The 20362-nt window shown below is 41.1% G+C and overlaps 1 protein-coding gene across 2 annotated transcripts in view; it reads left to right on the plus strand.

The window, feature by feature from the left end:
• GALNT13 (polypeptide N-acetylgalactosaminyltransferase 13) overlaps positions 1 to 20362 on the plus strand; it is a 157969-nt gene that overhangs the window by 44729 nt on the left and 92878 nt on the right. For both annotated transcript variants that reach the window (XM_081872160.1, XM_081872161.1), the window contains exon 3: positions 12862 to 13030. In XM_081872160.1, the coding sequence (XP_081728286.1) occupies positions 12862 to 13030 (169 nt within the window). The remainder of the gene's footprint in view (positions 1 to 12861; positions 13031 to 20362) is intronic.

Here is a 20362-nt window from a genome sequence, read left to right on the forward strand (position 1 = left end):
ACTTACACTCTTTCAAGGTTGGGCATCTGGTTTCACCTTTCCTTCATACCCAGTAAAGCTTTCCAGGCCTCCTGAAAAGCTGCTTCTGAGCATTGGGAATTTCTGAAATGTCGTGAGTTTCCAACCCTAGCATGAGGCTATATTCCAGATGTGCAAAAGTCAGAGGTGTGACACAAACACCCCTTTTCAAGGAAGTAGATGACATCACAGCTGAAGGATGCATTCCAGCCAAGCCAAAACCATCAAGGAGGTTAAGCGGTTCACCAAGGGAAGGCCATGAGGGCCAGAGCAGCTTGGAGGGCTGCATTTAGGCTCGGAGCCTGAGGTTCTCCACCCCTACTGTAGGAAGAACCCCGACGGAGAAGGAAAAAAGCTAGCTTCCAGCAGCATGACCACCATCACTGCTGCAGTAGCAATGTGTGTGCATATGTAAAACAGATATGTATTTAACAGTGGCCATGTCAAAGCACCTGTTTCTATTCACGTTATTTAGCGTTGCCTTAGTAGTATTTGTAGAGGGTTTTTTATTTTTTTAAAAATTAAGGGTGGGTGCCTCTTCATATAGAGATACATCTGCATGCATTGTGCTTTAAAAAAAGGGGGGGAATAGTGCAAGGCTCCCTCTTTCTCTCAGCTATGCCCCCTGGTACAGTGGTACCTTGGGTTACATATGCTTCAGGTTACAGACACTTCAGGTTACAGACTCCGCAAACCCAGAAATAGTACCTCGGGTTAAGAACTTTGCTTCAGGATGAGAACAGAAATTGCACGGTGGTGGCAGGAGGCCCCATTAGCTAAAGTGGTACCTCAGGTTAAGAACAGACCTCCAGAACAAATTAAGTTCTTAACCCGAGGTACCACTGTATTCTTAAAAGAAAAAGAAAAAAAAAGGTTTCCCTTGACAGTAAATTGACCTGGCAAGAAGATGCTTGCAATCAAGTCGAGTCAATTTCACATTCCACTGACTTTGTGTAGGATGAAGGGAAGCAACTACAATTAGGAATGAGAATGAATTTACTGTCCCCCTACAGTGAGCCTTCTGCATCAGTTATCAATCTATGAGGGGTAGATACTGTGTCATTTAGCAGCACTAAGAGGGAATTTGTTCAGTTGTTCTATGGGGGAGAAAGATAACCAGAACACTGAGAAAAACTGGGATCTTCTGGAGACTAACCATTGAATTCCGTGAATGAGCGGGAATTTGAACCTGCACTTCCAATATCTGAACCTCGTCATCTGTGCATACACTACATTGAAGCGATGGGAGCAGCAGCATATATTTAGTGAGCAGATGCTGCCAGATAATGGTGTAATATGCAGGGTTAAACACTGTTGTTTCATCTTGAATGGAAATAATACAATTTGCTTTGATATAGGGTATCTGTGCTTTAACCTGCACTGCTTCCACATTCGCATCGTAATCTATTATGATAAGCTTTCATACATTTTCTTTTATTCCTGACCTCAAGCACCCTTATTTGCCAGATAATCCTGTTGCATTCGAGAGGATGCAGATAATTGATCTGCCTCCTCTGAAATTGCTGTTGTCAAGTGAATGCCATGCAAGGTTGTTTGTGAAAGTTTGTTTTCCACTGCTCCCAGGGGGCAAGACATGAACCAGTGGATTCAAACGATGAGAAAGGAGATTCTGACTCAACATGAGGAATAGTTTTCCGATGGTAAGAGCTGTTTGGCAGTACAATGGAAAGCCTTGGAAGATCGTGGACTCTTCTTCTTTGGAGGTTTTGAAACAGAGGTTGGGCAGCCATTTGCCAGGGATTCTTTAGCTGTGATTCCTGCATTGATGACCCTTGGGGTGCCTTTTAAGTCTACAATCCTATGATTCTGTAATTACTTGTAGCAGAAGGGGAGGCTGAAGTGCTGGGGAAGGCTGTTTATTTGCTACTGATGAAATGGGGCAAAATTATTCACTTGTGTGTAGTTTTTAGACCAGGCATAGGCAAACTCTTGCCCTCCAGATGTCTGGGACTACAATTCCCATCATCCATGACCACTGGTCCTGTTAGCTAGGGATGATGGGAATTGTAGTCCTAAACATCTGGAGGGCCAGAGTTTGCCTATGCTTGTTTTAGACCATTGACTTTTTAAATATATATATATATATTAAGATAAAGAAGCTTACTTGGGAAAGGAAATGTAGATTTGAAACTGAGAACAATGCTGCTTTAAAGATTTACTTTTCTGGCTTCAGCAAACTAGCTACTGATAAGTTCCATAAAAAATGTCTTTACTATGTCATTATGAAAGCCTGGGGAGTAGTTAATATGTAACAGTTTATTTAACTATGCAGGAAATTCTGGGCATTCAGCTCTAAAATTATTTTACATGCTGTCCACGTCCATAGTGAGCATTCTGAGGGTTAGAGATTTCAGAATGTGTTAAATATAAACAGTTCCTTTAAATAAAATCCCTGCAACTTTAGTGTTTGTTTATAAAAACTACAAACCTTACAGACATCTTGAGGATTACATAACCATATTAGATAAATCTTTGTCTCATCATTACCATTCACATGACACTCAAACTATGGTTAATTCTAAAATAGAAGCCTTTGATTTGCTCCTAAAGGTGAAAGAAAATGAGCCTAATGCAGGCGCTTTCCCATAAACTGTATTTTAGCTGTTTGGTCTGGTTCAGATATAAACATCTTGATAAACTATAAAGACCAAATCCAGGTATGAATTTGACCATACTTGAGCTGGAGCTCCTAGCCTACTGACCTTTACTGTTTTGTACTTGATGCTGTGACTCCTCTCCTATTGACCAACCTACTCAGAGGGAGCACTCTGGGGAAAACAGCACAGGTCTTAACGTCAGGAGGGGCTGTATGATATGGAATATAAGGTACAGAGACAACTGTGCTAATGAAATTGGTCAAGACATAGGATGGCTAAAGGAAGTTTTTGCTAGGTCTACAACAGGGTAGCTAACCTTTAGGTGTTGTTTGACTCCAACTCTCATCAGCCTCAGGCAGCACATCTCGTTGTGAATCCAACAATATCTGTCTAGCAACCAAAATTTCTAAATTATTGAAAGCAGCGGTGCACTCCCCTAAATCTTCCTGGAGTTTTCACCCAGAGCTGCATGGCTGAGAGGGGATTTGAAACTCCAGCCACTACACCACACTAGCCCTGGGTTAGGGTTGCTCTGTGAGAATACAATTCTTATGGCTATCAAAATATCGGTCTCAGCTCTGCTTTCTCTCCCCCTCCCCACTTAAAACATAATGAAAGCCCTCACTGGAGCTTATTCTCACCCAGCAACTCACCTACTCCCTTGCTACTAAGTAAGTAAGAGCTTTCCGCTCAGTGTAGAAATACACTTTACCAGAAATTACCCCAACCCTCCAGAGCAGATTTAGGGGGTATGCAAGGAGGGGGGGAGGTCTTGTTGCACGAGTGGACCTTGTCCCACACATGCAACAGCTTAGTTGAATCCTACCCAATATCCCGCTGCCGCCATTCTAGTGGTTGTTGGGGGGTGCCACAGGGTTCTGACTTGGGCCTGGTCTTATTCAACATCTTTATCAACGACTTGGATGATGGACTCAAGGGCATCCTGATCAAATCTGCAGATGACACCAAACTGGGAGGGGTGGCTAACAACCCAGAGGACAGGATCTCACTTCAAAACGACCTTGACAGATTAGAGAACTGGGCCAAAACAAACAAGATGAATTTTAACAGGGAGAAATGTAAAGTGTTGCACTTGGGCAAAAAAAAATGAGAGGCACAAATACAAGATGGGTGACACCTGGCTTGAGAGCAGTACATGTGAAAAGGATCTAGGAGTCTTGGTTGACCACAAACTTGACATGAGCCAACAGTGTGACGCAGCAACTAAAAAAGCCAATGCAATTCTGGGCTGCATCAATAGGAGTATAGCAGCTAGATCAAGGGAAGTAATAGTGCCACTGTATTCTGCTCTGGTCAGACCTCACCTGGAGTACTGTGTCCAGTTCTGGGCACCACAGTTCAAGAAGGACACTGACAAACTGGAACGTGTCCAGAGGAGGGCAACCAAAATGGTCAAAGGCCTGGAAATGATGCCTTATGAGGAATGGCTAAGGGAGCTGGGCATGTTTAGCCTGGAGAAGAGGAGGTTAAGGGGTGATATGATAGCCATGTTCAAATATATAAAAGGATGTCACATAGAGGAGGGAGAAAGGTTGTTTTCTGCTGCTCCAGAGAAGCGGACACGGAGCAATGGATCCAAATTACAAGAAAGAAGATTCCACCTAAACATTAGGAAGAACTTCCTGACAGTAAGAGCTATTTGACAGTGGAATTTCCTTCCAAGGAGTGTGGTGGAGTCTCCTTCTTTGGAGGTCTTTAAGCAGAGGCTTGACAACCATATGTCAGGAGTGCTCTGATGGTGTTTCCTGCTTGGCAGGGGGTTGGATTCGATGGCCCTTGTGGTTTCTTCCAACTCTATGATTCTATGATTCTACATAGCAGGACACATGGTGATGCATATTTTCAGAGGCTGATAGCATGGCATGGGGCTCACACTTATGGTTAATCCTTCCCCCTATTTGTTACACAAAAAAACCTTTTATCACTTTATGATCTCAGGGCAGGGTACATTAAAATTTTAAAACCAAGAGCTACAACTGACCAAAATACAAGTACAGATAAGAGGAGTAGATAAAACCACAACATAATTAGTAACAGAAATTATCATCAAAACCCCATACAAGGTGATTAAGCCCCTAGAAATGTCTGCTGAAATAGCACAGTTTAAAAAAAAAACTGGTGCAAAAAACTCACTGTGATCAGGGGCTGGAAAGGGGTTAGTTTAACCTCCAGTTTGCTAGTAAAACTTCATTAATGTAAAGGGACCCTTGACCATTAGGTCCAGTCGTGGCCGACTGTGGGGTTGTGGCACTCATCTGGCTTTATTGGCCAAGGGAGCCGGTGTACAGTTTCCGGGTCATGTGGCCAGCATGACTAAGCCGCTTCTGGCGAACCAGAGCAGCGCACGGAAACGCCGTTTACCTTCCCGCCGGAGCGGTACCTGTTTATCTACTTGCACTTTGATGTGCTTTCGAACTGCTAGGTTGGCAGGAGCAGGGACCGAGCAATGGGAGCTCACCCCTTCATGGGGATTCGAACCGCCGACCTTCTGATCGGCAAGTCCTAGGCTCTGTGGTTTAACCCACAGTGCCATCCGCATCCCAAAACATCATTACTGTGTCGCAAAACGATACATGTCTAAGAAGTGTGTCACTGACATGAGAAGTTTGGAAAGCTTTGTGATGGGGCATTCCACAGCTGGAGTGCCATGGCAAAATAAGTCTTTTCTCTGATTGTCACATTATAGATGTCCCTTAAATGTGGCACAACCAGATGAACCTCAACTGTTGATCTTAATACTCTGCTCACTCAAAACATTGCACAAAGCACAATCTTGGTATAGATTTAATCAAACGTATTCAATGGGTCTGACTTGGGTTGGCGTGAATTGGATTGTGCCCAGCTCATAGGATATGATATGTGAGGGAGATCATTGTATATTTACCTTGCTGGATGATATAAATCAGTATTTGTATTCAATATATTCTACTGTGAACTGCAATTAATGTCAGTTGCCTGTGCCCTGTCTAGGATCACTGCTTTATAGGGACTCTCTGGACACATAGTCAATTTATCTATTTATGAAAAAGTAAAGTAACAATGAAAAGTATATGCTTCAGGATGACAGATGCAGTATATGCATACTCTGTGTGCACACAATTAAAATAATGCAATTGCTTCTTTGCTCTTTTAAGGTTGCATCCCTTAACAGTCACAACATGTGTTTGTTTTAATTATCCAAGAGTTGATTGGTATAGGATTCATCACCAGTAACCATAGATTTAGGCAGTTAGCTTTACTGTGGAAAATGCCCAGCAAAAAAGGAAAAACAGGTGACAAAGCACACACACTTCTTTGTGCTCTTCAGCAATGAAAACACTGCATTATTATGAAGGTATGTTTTCAGAGGATTTGGTGGTTATATGTGCAAAGCCACATTGAAAAGTGCCAAGAAGGCTCCTACGTCTGAGGGAAGATGCAGAAATTCTGTTTGGGGAGAAATAAAAGAGGGGGAAACAGCACAGCTATCTCAGTTTGTTCTGTGCTTTGAATATTTTTATCTGCGCGGTGCTTACTACAAGACAGAGTACCAATGGGCTTGGAGGCATTTGGAGCACTCCATTATCATTCATCCTTCTTCACCAGAGCCAGGTGAAAAGATCTATTCTCACTAGACAGAGGTTCTCTATCTACCCATCTAGGTCTGGCATGGATAGTAGAAATAAATTATGAGGGGTTTTTTTTGCGGGGAGGGGGAATCAGAATTGGCCTTTTTCTGTGCTATACTGGCTTGATACTTTGAAGGATCCACCTCCTTGATTATAGCTCCTTTTTATGGCTAGGGTTGCTATGGAAGTGCTTCACTGCTTTTCCATTAGCAATGCACTGAAGATTGCTGAGACTCTATTTTAATATGTGAAGTAGACCATTTAGAATGATTGTTTATTTATCCATTAAGGTATAAAGATGAAAACATAAGAGTCCTACTAGATCAGGCCAACGACCCATATAGTCCAGTGTCCTGTTCTCACAGTGGCCAGCAAGATGATCATGGGAAGCTCTCAGGCAGAACCTGAGCACAACAGCACTTAAACAAAAGCCTTTTCACTTGTATCACACATATGTGATCAGCACATCTAGAGGTTTTTCTCCTTCAGTACTGAACAACTGAATCTTCCTTTCTCTTCATGAGGCAAGTGCTTTCTGAAAATCAAGATGATTGGAGGTTGGGGGACATCAGCTTACTCAAGTGACTGTTTAAGGAAATAATGCTTTTTAATATTATAGTCAGTTCTGCCAACCAGAGTTGCATCTGTTTTGCCTCCTTGCAACAGAATACCAATCCCTCTCATAGGATTGCATGAATTTCTACAATGTGTACTAAAACTGTGACGTTACCATTGCACTAAATGGGCCAAAGTTGTAGACAAAGACTACCTCTTTTTTTCACCTTTTGAGCAGGGAGGCACTGAAAATAAAGTGTGTGTGTTTTGCTACATGTATTTTTCACTTCAGTGTCACATTGAACACTCTGTGTGGAGCCACACACAAATCTTTAAAATGAAAGAATGTGGTAATTACGGTTGCAGTTTATCAATACTACTACATAGTCTGCTTAGCAAAATGATAGTGTGTTTCATTTACTGCATTCATTTCATCTAGGTAATTCACAGCTCATTTAGATCATTACTGGAGAAATAGCTTCACTTTCCTACTGTTATATTTATTGTAATCTGTAAGTACCAGCAGACAAAAGGTTGTGCTCTGGGTTTTCAGTATCGACCTGCATGAGTCTTTTTAAAAGGCTGAAAATATGTATCACAGTTTAAATCAGTGTGGTCTGCTTAAAAACACAATGATTATTTAACTACCCAATAAATTTCATTTGTCTGCAGTGTAGTAGTCAAAATGCATACTTTTATAGACATGGTCATTACTAATGAGCAGATTTGGAAAGCTAAAGACACAGTAATTATCTAGGCAGGCCCCCAGCTGTTTAAAAGTTGGCTTAAAGTTTACTCATTTATTTGGCACACATCTAAAACATAACTGCGTTTTGCTAAAATGTGCTCTGTCAGTTTAGTATAATTTTAGTACCATGGTTAATATTGCAAATGTTGCTTAAGCTCTTCTTTGCATAACTTTATTAGATGATTGTTCATTAGTATATAGTAATAACCTTATTTATATGTTATTCCTGTGTTTGCAAATTCTTTACTGCTTAAGCTCAATGTAATTGCTGCAGTTAGATCAGACTGCTGTGGGAGCAACACAGTCTTGGTGCAATCTCAGTGGCAGTTGTTGCTACGACAAAATTTGCACAAAGAATGTCAAGTATTCAGTACATATGAATATGTTGCACACATGCATCATCTCAGCAAAGCTTACAACAACCTTATTGGGTTGTTGTTGTTGCTTCTGCTGCTATTACCACCAACGTTGTCAACTGTCATGCAATCAACATTGGTTTCAGTCAATAAAGTTGACTGAATGTTGAGATTTGGTATAATTATCTAATTGGTCTCATTTTTAAAGGAATGCATTAGGCTCTCAAATGAATAGACAATTTGAAAACTATATTGAAGAACTAACAAATTTTGTTAAATAATGATGTTAATGTCCAGCCTGGACCCTTTGTGAAATGCCCTTTTTTATTCAGGGTGAGGTTCATGATAGGTTTTTCCTATAGTTGTCTGCATGTTGCATCCCCAGTTTGTTCAGCTTTTGGGGAACATTCCATGCTTCTTTTTTCAGATACCTATCCCCATGGACAGCTGCTAGAGTTAGCTCATTTCCCTCTTTTTCTTTAAATAGCTTAGTTACAGCCTTCCCTATTTGTTATTTTCTTCAGAATTAGTCAAGACTTCTGATGTGCCTTTCTAAAGGGGAAGAGCTGATGGTTGACGATAAGGGAGAGTCACCCTGAGGTTGGATGATGAGCCACTCTGGTTGGAGCATGCCGCTTTTGGCAGACGGAAGGATTATCTAAAATGATAAGCCCCTGTCAATTCCATCTAGCCTTGCTATAGTTCTTCATGTAGTGTTATAAGTCTCAGCAGAACTAGAGTTTGTGTTGCCTCTGTTTCCTTCCTACCACCAGACAAGTAAATATAGCATTTCTCTAGCTTCATGTTGACTCCTTTATTTTCCCAATTTCACTCTCTTGCTAGACCAGGAAAGTATGTGCTTTGCAAATGAGCTTTTCTCTTTCTGTTTCTATCTATCTCTGCCTTCAGTTATTCTGGGCAGTGGCGTAGCGTGGGTTGTCAGCACCCGGGGCAAGGCAAGTAATTTGCGCCCCCTAACCCGTGGATTTGCGCCCCCTAACCCATGGATTTGCCCTAACCCCAGATGTTGCGCCCGGTGCGGCCGGCCCCCCCTGCACCCCCCACGCTACGCCACTGATTCTGGGTCCTTAGGACTCCACCTTGTCTCTCTGTATATAAGGCAATTCTCTGCCTTCAGACTTCTCTTTTCCTATTTCCTTAATACTAAGAAAATATTCCTGACAACATGGGTGGGCTGCCTGTGTAATGCGCGCGTACACACACACACACACACACACACACACTGTATATGCTTTTTGATCTGTGTATGTATGCATCTGCATTTCTCACAGCAAAAGCCATTATTTTCCCTCATAAATAAATATTTCAGTTCTCGTGTGATTGTTGCTAACTCTCAGCAGATGCACACACTAATGCTTGTTGGTCAGTTAGCCAAACAGTTATAGTCAACACAAACCTGCCTGCCATACTCAGTTGTCTAGGATAATTTCATCTAGTAAATATCCCAGAGTAGTATCACTAATTAACCAAAATTAGCTTTTTCTGTGAATACCAGTGCAAGGTATATGCCCATGCACGTAAGTGCACTGGTATGTGAACAAATTATTATGAGCTGGCTGGGTTGGCCTTATATGAAATATTTGCAGCATGAATGTGCTGCATTGGTTTGGAGCTCTTTTATCACATGTACCTTGCATTTGGCCCTAAAAGTGAAGAAGAAGAAGAAGAAGAAGAAGAAGAAGAAGAAGAAGAAGAAGGGGAGGAGTTTGGATTTGATATCCCGCTTTATCACTACCCGAAGGAGTCTCAAAGCGGCTAACATTCTCCTTTCCCTTCCTCCCTCACAACAAACACTCTGTGAGGTGGGTGGGGCTGAGAGACTTCAAAGAAGTGTGACTGGCCCAAGGTCACCCAGCAGCTGCATGTGGAGGAGCGGAGACGCGAACCCAGCTCCCCAGATTACGAGACTACCGCTCTTAACCACTACACCACACACATCAAGAGGATGCTCCAGTAACACTCCAAATGTTCCTTTTCAGCTATGGCTTCACATTCCCCACACATGACATCATATGATGTCAGGTGTGGTACAGGTTTGCATGGCAGGGGAAAACAGCCCCATGGGACAAATTAGGAACACTTGCAGGCCAGATTTTACTCCATGGGTCAAAGGTTCCTCATACCTGCTATACAGGATGATTAGTTGCAACTATTCTATGATAAGTAAGTTATGTACAACTGATTTTGTCACGTACGTACAAACTGTCAATAGTAAGGAAGCTGCTCACTAAACAAGCCTGAAAAGATAAAAAGAATAAGTTGCATGCTGATGCTCAGTTTCTCATTAGCTGCACTGTTCATTAGCTGATAATGATGTATCTGTGCATTGTAATTCTGTTTGCAGCGTTATTTAACAAGCAAGCCAGGAGTGGATGAAAATGAACAAAAACTAAGCTGTTGAATTTCTGGGCTGAATGTCATATATGAGAACAATTAAATTTAGTTCGTGATATCAATGAAATTACGGCTGTCTGTTTTTTAGTAATCGATTTATAGTGTGCATGTATTACGGAAAAATTAATAAAATATAATATTTGTTAAAATGTAAAGAACTGTAGCTCATGCAAAACTCTCAATCTGTTTTCAGGATTGTTTTTTCTCTCCTACTCTTGTTTGGCTGCCTCTGCTTCTTTTGAAATATGTGAATTTGCTCCCCATCCAAGTCCTAGAAAGCACTGTTCCCAGGATCCTATGCAACGCTCACTCAATGAACACTCCAACAACTTCTGTGGATGTTGCCAAAGGGGCATTTTGGAGGTTCCAAGGAATAGTGCAGCCCTTAACACCTTTTTGTATAAGTCCCCTCTCTCTGCCCTGTCCACATGAGCAGGGAGGGGCAAGGCTCTTAGCACTTCTTTCAAGCCAATCATGTGCAACTAGTTTGATACTGGAAGCTGCATTGCAAATGTGGCATGAACCAGGGCGGACTAGAACCAACAGGTGGTGGAAGCATAAACTCAACAAATTCCAAACATGCTACAGTTACTTACTTATATCATAAAGTTTATGTATATCCCTTGATTGTGTATATACAAAGCCCTAAATAACTTGGGGGCCCAAATATCTGAAGGAGCTCCTCCTCCCATAGAAGCCTACCTGAATGTTCAGGTCAGCAGGGGAAGCCCTTTGTTGATTAAGTGGTCGTGGCACATTGAAAGGCCTTTTCTGTGGTGGCTCCCCTGTTATTGGAAATCCTTCCCCTTGGAGATGCATCTGGCATTGTCATTGCATTCTTGTTATTTCATCAAGATGAGCCTTTTTGCCCCTCCCCCTTTTTAATAGGGCAGAAGAATCAGTTTCAATTGGCTTCCACTGTAATATTTTGTGTGTGTTTCAATTATGGTTTTAAGTAGGGTTGCCATACATTGGTGATTTGGCCATCAGAAACAGAAAGTGCTGAAATGTCCAGCCGTATGGCAACCCATGTCGGAAATGTATTTTTTTTGCGAATTTCCTTAAGCTTAAAAACTTTTTTTTCTTTTTTTCTTTTTTCCTTTTAGTTTATGTTTTCTGTTTAGTTTTTTTTAGTTTTTAGTTTCCCTATTTTAAGTGATGCTTTATTGTTTTTAAATCTGTTTTATTGAATGTATGTATCCTGTCGTAGGTCCTTGCAGTGCATAAATAAATTCAAACAAAGACAAATATCTTTTTGCAATAAATGGTCCCTTGCACCATATCACATACAATTCTGGTGAGTTCCTCAGTCCTCAGGTACAGCTGCACTTGGTAGAGGGAACTGGTGAAAAATTGGGGGTACAGCCTTTGGGCAAGCAGAAATGTTCTCTGTTCACAATACAGTGGTACCTCGGGTTACAGATGCTTCAGGTTACAGACTCCGCTAACCCAGAAATAGTACCTTGGGTTAAAAACTTTACTTCAGGATGAGAACAGAAATCGTGTTCCGGCGGCGCAGCGTCAGTGGGAGACCCCATTAGCTAAAGTGGTACCTCAGGTTAAGAACAGCTTCAGGTTAAGAACGGACCTCCAAAATGAATTAAGTTCTTAACCCGAGGTACCACTGTATAAAGAAGACAACTCCTAGGGATATTTTCAAACATTTCCCTTCACATTGTCTATGCCCAAGAAACTTGTGGGTGTGGATGTGAAGTCGTATTGAATATGCTGGCATTGATTGCTTGAAGCACCAAACTACTACTGGAGTAACACACTTTGAAGTTGCATTGTGTTTTCCCCCTCCTCCTTTAAAATTAGAACTAGCAGGTGCAGGTGTGTCAATACTTTATTGTTCCTTTGGAGAGGCACTGTGCTTTTGTACTGTTGTCCTTGCAGGAGGGGACATTTTATGGTTCACTGTTTTGATTCTTTGTGTTCGTTCTTTTTGTTATGTTGGTGCTTCTTGACTATTCAATAAAAATATTATGACTAAAGGGAGAGATATATAAATGGTAGGTGCATGGGGACCTGGGGGGGGTGAGGAGGATGAGGATGGATTCAACCCTTTCATCCTTTGTCATGGTTCCAGCACCCCACCCCTGAAGCTGCTGTTAGTCTTTGAAGCAAAGCTCCCATTGGGACCAGTGGAGGCTTCCCTTCTAGGGCTGCCACAGGTGGGGATTTCTGTTGGGGCTGTGACATCACATGGTTGCTGCAAGGATAACATGAGACGAAATTATGCATATAAACCTGAGCTCCTTGAAGGGATGGAATGTGAATAAGTAGTTTAAGTAATGACTTCATCACAGAATGCTGGTAATAGAAAATGTGTTCCCCAAACTCTCATTTTTATTGATCTGACTGCAGCCTTATGAAATATGGACCGGAATGTACATGAAGAAGAGTTAAACTCACGGCTTCTTATCTTTAGACCCAGAAAACAATAGATTGGAAGTTTCTGCATAATGAGAACAATGCAGAATGGTTAAGGATGTGCTTTTTCTTGATGTCTTCTGTTACAGCTGTTATGTCAAGAAGCCAAGAAGGACCTGGAGAGATGGGAAAGGCAGTTGTCATCCCCAAAGATGATCAGGAAAAAATGAAAGAACTCTTTAAAATCAACCAGTTTAATCTTATGGCCAGTGACATGATTGCATTCAACAGAAGTTTGCCTGATGTAAGACTAGAGGGGTAAGTTTACACATCTGGCTTGGTTTTGCACTGTGTTGCATTGACATTCCCAATATTTCTAATCTGTTTTATTTTATTATCATATTTATTTTGGATATTTTTAAACCGCCTTTCTAGAAAATGCCCATCAAATCAAAATTATGAAGTCTCATTAATCCAACAAAGATAAAAACGTAAGAACAACCAATAAAAAATAGCCAGCCAGCCAGTTAGAGGAGCTTCTCACAGCAGTGACAAATCACAATCCAGGCTGTAAAAACAAAATAAAAAAATTCCTTCCAGTAGCACCTTAAAGACCAACTGAGTTAGTTCTAGGTATGAGCTTTCGTGTGCATGCACACTTCTTCAGATACACACTGAGATATCTTCAGATACACAGTGAGATAGATGTGTATCTGAAGAAGTGTGCATGCACACGAAAGCTCATACCTAGAACTAACTCAGTTGGTCTTTAAGGTGCTACTGGAAGGAATTTTTTTATTTTGTTTTGACCATGGCAGACCAACACGGCTACCTATCTGTAACTGGAACTATGGCAGGCTGTAAAAAACACTTGAATATGCTAGTTGGAATAGGTATGTAGTTATGACCTTCTGAAACCCGGACATATGGCAGCCCTAGTGATGTTGCAGAAGCTAACTGGGAAAATCTGACAACTTCTAGGTCAGTACTCTTAATTGACCTAGGGTAGGGTCCACTTCACAGTTTACAAAATTTATCTAGAATAGAAATTGCAAGCTGTAGGGATTTTGTGTGTGTGTTGTTTCGCATGAACGTAGCAGCTATGTCCTTGCCTGTGATGGGTTATGGTAGCACTAGCTTAGCTGGGGTAAGCTAAAAGGAGCAGATCTGGGCTGGAAAGGAGACTGAAGCCCAGTTGAGAGGTTGTGAGAGCTGCAAGAGATGAGTAGCAGTTGAGGGGCTAGAAAATGCCATATATGCCTGGCAAGCAAAGCCAGACGTTAAGTGTAAATGCTGAGGTAGTCAGAAGATTAGAGCATACCTGCAGATATTATCATACAGGCATCTTGAAGGAACTGCAGCAGGTAAATTTGCTGGTTAGCCAGCATGTGTATTCATTTGGATTATGCAGACCTGGGAATGGAAGTGAGGTTGCAGAGAATGCTTGTTGATTATTCCATACTGAGTTGGGGCTTTGCATTGCTTTCAGTGGTTGACTGGAACTGTTAATTGAAGCCAGAGGAGTGTGCACAATCCATCTGTAAACTTGTAAACATGCAAATGTGTATTAACAGTGTCCTGCAACTTCAAAACATTCAAGGTTTTTAAGGCTTTCTATATTCTGTTGTGATACATAACTGAGAATTAAAGCGCCTTCCATTTTGAGGTGACAACACCTCTAGCAGCCCTGTCCAGTTCTGCTTTGCTGTCATTACAATCTGACACTTCTTGTAATGCATGGAACACATTTTGCATGCTCTTCCCATTTAGATATAGTAATGTCACTGTAGGTGTTCTGCATCTGCAGAGAAAGATAATTCTGGCAATTTCTAGTAATTAAATAGGTGTCACAGAAAACATTCCTTCTAACTAATACACACACAGATATTGAATATTAGTATGATCAGCATGAAAAAAGAGAGGGGGAGATATTTTTTAATTGCCTTGATGTGTCATGTGGTATCAGTCGCACTATGTAATACATGTTGTCGGCACGTATTAAAGCATTACAATAGTAAATTAGATTTTTTTCAGGGAAGAAATGACACACTTTACTCATGTCAGAGGCTGCTGTATCATCTTCAAGGCAATTCTTCACTTACATAGCCCTTAGGGTTTGACCAGCAGACAAGTCAAGACAAATCTAGAGCCCTTTGGTGTGGGATAGGCCTCCTGTCTCCAAACAGCTAACTTACTTATTGAAAAAGCTGGTGCTCTGCTCTTGCTACCACCCAGGTGGCCCTCAAGATGTTGCTGGACTACAACTCACTTCCTCCACAACCATTTGCCCTGGTGCCTGGGGCTGGTACGAGTTGTACCAACATCTGGAGGGCCACAGGTTCCCCATCCTGTTTTATAGCCTAATCTTATAGCACAATGCTTCACCCCATAGGGAATATGGCTCCTGTTTCTTTCTGGCTACCACAGGAAGTGGATGGTGGCACATGAACAGTAGCCTGGCTTGTGTTTGTCCCACCCATTAATAGTGTCTCTACTCCAGCTGCCACTATGCCACCTATAAATACTAGGGTGGCAACATACTGTAGGAGGAGGCTTGCTGGCAGGCAGCTTTTCTGAAGGTGGGCATGGAATCCTTATACCAGGATAGAATTCCAGCCCCCAGAAGGGTTCCAATGATACATGAACTACACAGAGATTTTGGCATTTTAAGCTGCTTGTTGTGGTTATAGTGTTGGGTTTGGTCCTGGGAATAGCCTTCAAATCTCCTCTAAGGCTATCAACTAGTTTTGGGCACAGCACATTTTCTCAGTCTAGTCTACTAACTGGCTTCATTGTTAGCATAAAGTGTCACTCTTGAGTTCTTTGTTATACATATTAGCTTTTTTGTAACTGGTTTTTTTCCCATTGACTTTTGGAAATGTAACCCCAGCAAGAGCAGGTGATCTCCCACCCATCTGGTCTAGGGAACCACCCACTAACAGTGCCTCAGTCTTATCTGGATTGAGTTTCAGTTTATTGGCTCTCATCCAGTCCATTACTGAGGCAAGACACTGGTCCAGCACTTCCACTGCCTCACCTGCATATGTAAAGGAGAAATAGAGGTGGGTGTCATTAGCGTACTGCTGACAACGTACTCCAAACTTCTGCAGAACCCCACCCAGCAATTTCATGTAGATGTTAAACAATGTGGGGGATAGGATTGAGCCCCGCGGAACCCCACAACTGGGGACCTTGACTAGTATTTACTGTTGTTCTCTCTGGGTTCTATCTCTACTGTCAGGAAAGGCTGAATCTTCCATTTTTTTGGTTTAATAGGATTCTGTCTTATTTCCTTTAGATACGGGAGCATTGGAGTGAGATGGTGTAGAGATATTGAGACGGATTTTATATATTATCCACAAGAGACACAGATATGCTTTTGGCAGAAATTTTTATATTTGTAAACAGAGGAGAGTTATCTTGTCTAGACTGTTGCAGTATTCTACTCTGCCTAATTTCTCCCCCTGAGTTTTGGAATTTGGAATTAATGAAACTTCACAGCCAATGGTTCTTTCTGTTTCTGTTTTGTTTTTGTTTTTATAAATTTCTAGAACTTCAGTTCTTTCAGAAAGGCAACATTAAAAAAAAAAGAATTTAAGTTTCTATGAGGCAGTGGTAGGTGAGAGAGAGTTTGTGTGCATGCTTGTGCATACATGCATAAAATATATTGTTTCAACATTCCAGAAGACAACTGGAGCAGAACCCAAGGCATAGTGAAATGGTGGGATAAGAGGGATCCACTTATCTCTAATCGAAACCAAAAGCCTTTCCTTCTTCACACTGCATTCCTGTGATCAAAAAAATTCATGACAGCAGACAATCTGTATTGATTTACAGTCCCTACTCTGCTTGTAGGTAACTCAAATTTGAGGCACAGAGAACCACAGTCAATATAAAGATTCTGTATTTTTATCTTGCCTTGTCTGCTTTTGACTGCACCAGGCTGTTTGCTTCAGTTCATTGCTCAGATTGCAGGTGAACTTTATGTGCATCACTTGCATTTGTTATTTGTCAGAACTTTAATAATATCCAGGAAAGCCTCCAGCCTATTCAGGCTGAAATCAGCCAGTTTCAGCAAATGAAGAATTAGCAGCACAGCCTGGTGACAGATGAAACAATCTTATGAGGGCATTTCTCAATGTGCACATCAAAGACAGCTGGATTCATAAAGGGCTGCCCTTGACCAGCTGCGGGAAAATCAGACTTGTCTAATAGTGGCTTGACAGTGGAGGACAGCCTGTCTCTGGAGGATAGGCAAGCACCTGGATTTTAGACACTGGCATGGTGCTCCATATGTTAGTTTATTTTTGAAGTTCTCTGTCTGAAGATTGGCCTGTGCAGCTAGAACCAATGGATGTGCATCTTAAATATAAGAAGTGTCTTTGCATTTAAAAAATTGTTCTGAACTTGTAATTTAGCTACCACAGCACCTTTTTTAATTGGGATGGGCAAATTGTTTTGCAAAGAAGCCCAAATTCCATGTTTTGGATGGCTGCAGCTCCTTTGCATATTTCCATTCTATTTATAGGATACATCACTATGATTTAACCTGGATAATATCAGGGTATGGTTAGTGTACACATACACCCAGTGTTTTTTTCTGGGGGGATGCAGTGGTACACAAACCTCTAAGCATTTTGTGAATCTTTGTACTTTTGTTCATTTACTGTATTTATTTTCCCCAATTTGAACTATAAAAAGGTGATTTTCTTGAGTCAAAATGACAGTACCCTTAAACCCCCCTTTTTTTAAAGAAGAAAAGCACTGCATACATCTATTTTTCTGTATTCTTGCTGAGGAAGAATTCTTGAAAGAGGAAGTCAGTGGTTCAAATTTCACCACTGCCATGAACTCACTGGACAAGACAGGCATCCTCAATCACTAGCTCATGTTTGAAGAAATATGAAGCATTTCAGCCTGGAGTATCACCAAATAAAACAGCTTGGCAAATAGTTATCTCACAGCAGAGGTCTTAGTACCCCCCCTCTCTCTCTGCACCCACTATTTAATACATGAATACTGATGATGATACTGGCTTTGCCACTGTAACTATTACCAAGACAAAATAAATACTATTCATCATCATCATCATCATCATCACAATCATCATCATTTCCAGCCTAGGATTGACATTATGACAATATATGTGCTAGGAGAATAGGTTATTCCTACTGGATTGCTTGTAGAGTTTTAGATACAACCCATGCAATCTTTTTTACAGGTTTTAAAGGGTTGTGTTGTGTTGGAAAGGGAGCAATTTTTCTCTCCTATGCCCACTGATTTTTTTGATTTTTAAATTTATTTTTACTCCCCATGTGCACAGAGGAAGTTTATAGTGATCATCCATTGGTAGCAAAGCCCACCTTGTGAGCTGAGTGTAGCTCTATTTTCTGACTCAATGGTGCAAGGCTGTTCAGCCATGAAATTGCTTCTTTCATGCATTCCTGTACATTTTTGCCTGGACCGTCACAGTTTAGAAAACTTGATTGTGACAGTGAATAGAGCAGCTGGGCAATCAGTTGATGCTAGGGATGAAGTTTAGCTTTCATGTGTGATACCATTTGCCTCATGTTTGGTTTGGGGTCAGAGGCAGTAATTATGGAGGGCAGTGTGCAGCCTGATCAGTCAGTAATATCTAAAACTGAAGCAATTTCTTTACCTAATTATTATTTTTATTGAGGATACAACAAAAGTAAGTCATTTACTTACTTTATTTATATATTTGCTTTTGTTCACCATGGCTGGCTATATAGCTCCATTGTAGGGAACCTTGCCCTTCCACATGTGGTTGTAGTATCAGATTCCATCAGATTCAGGCAGCATGGCTAATTGTCATGGGAACTACAGTCCAACCATATTTGGAAGACTACAGATTCCTGTTTCTCAAAGGCTCAAGAGTAAGACAATCATCTTACTCTTCCTACTTATGGTTCAATCATCTTTGGTTCAGGACTCAAAGTTTAGCAAACATCACACCAAGTTTGCAAATGCATATGAAAAGCTTATCATTCTGCAACCACCTTGCAACAAGGTTCTAGACAGTGTGAACAATGAGGACAGAATATCGGTGACAATATTGATGTTGATGATGATTTAAATTTGTATCCTGCCATTCTTTTGTAGATCTCAGGGCTGTTCACAGCATAAAAATACAAGATGAAAACACAAAATACATAATAAAAACAAACCAATAACACCCCTCTCTCTACCCCCTCCCACAAACACATTTAAAAGGGTACAGTTTAGGATGTTAGTCAGCCAAAGGCCTGGTTAAAGAGGAATGTTTTTACCTGGCACCTAAACTTGTATATTGAAGGCACCAGGCGAGTCTCCCTGGGGAGAGCATTCCACAAATGGGGAGCCACTTCATAAAAGTTTAATTCTCTTGTTGCAACCTTCTGGACCTTTCATGGAGGAGGTGCATGAAGATGGGCATCAAATGATGATCACAGGGTCTGGGTAGGTTCATGTGGAGAGAAGTGGTCCTTAAGGTATTGCAGTCCTGAGGCATCACTGATGGTGACTCTGCTTTGGGTCTACTTGGCAATTGCAAAAGCACTGACGTGTGTGTGTATAATATTACTTACTTTGCACCAATCCTCTAGATCAGCTGCCAAGGCAATGGTCAGGGATGATGGGAGATGTAATTCCAGTAGCATCTGAAGGGTATCCCATTGACAACATCTGCAGTGGATGATCCAGTTCCTGTTTCCTTCTTTACAGGGCCCAACACAAAGTTGGGAGAAATTCAGATTTTCTTAAAACACTAGATTATGAAAAAAAAACAAAAAAAACAACCCCCACTTTTAAGAACTGTGGAACTTATATTTGGCCCAAACTCAAGGACACAAAGAATGTTCAAAGTCCCAGGTCTGCATATGGCTTGTCATCAGGATGTCCAGTCTTATTATGCCTGGAATTTTAAAATGTCATCTCTTTCCCCATTGGACCATCTCCCTTTTAATTTTTTTGCGTGGAACATAAGGCAGCACAAATCTGAACTGTTAACTACTTTGCTTATAAGCATTATCAATTATGCCAACACAAGATGTTTTAGTTAGCTAATGATCCCCCAACTGGCAGGTAATTTGGACCTGCAACAGCAAAGCAAAGCAAACATGACATATGGTATGGTCACAAGCATTGCCAGTATGCATGAAGCTCACTGCAAAGCCTTCTGGACTTGGGACAAAAGCAGGAAGAGTTGCTTTGAAACAATCTTGGTCAGCTAATTTATAGTAGTTTGCATCTCTGATGTCTGACAATTGTGAAGTTCTTTTTTCCATGCCCAAAGGTGTAAAGGAATTTCAGTATGACTTTTTCCTTGAGCATATCTGTCTTCAAGACACATATCTGACAGTATTCATGAAAACATAATTGATGTTTTGGTTGAGTATTTCTAAGGCAAATGTAGAATCATTCAGCCTGAAGAACACCAGGTATTAGATGAATGACTTTGTCCTGTGCCCACAAGTCAGGCATGCTATTCCTAGAAGATAACATTTCCTTCCATCCCTGGTGTATTTCTTTCAGAGTTAAGGGAAATAACGCTCATTGATACAATGTTTGCAGTCTAACTAATTTTGCGAAGTAAAGACAATAGGCAATAACTTTGAATGGAAACATGCAACCGAGTATGGAAGCAACAAT

The sequence above is a fragment of the Podarcis erhardii genome (assembly GCF_964252035.2).
Source record: "Podarcis erhardii genome assembly, chromosome: 1".
Classification (NCBI taxonomy): Eukaryota; Metazoa; Chordata; class Lepidosauria; order Squamata; family Lacertidae; genus Podarcis; species Podarcis erhardii.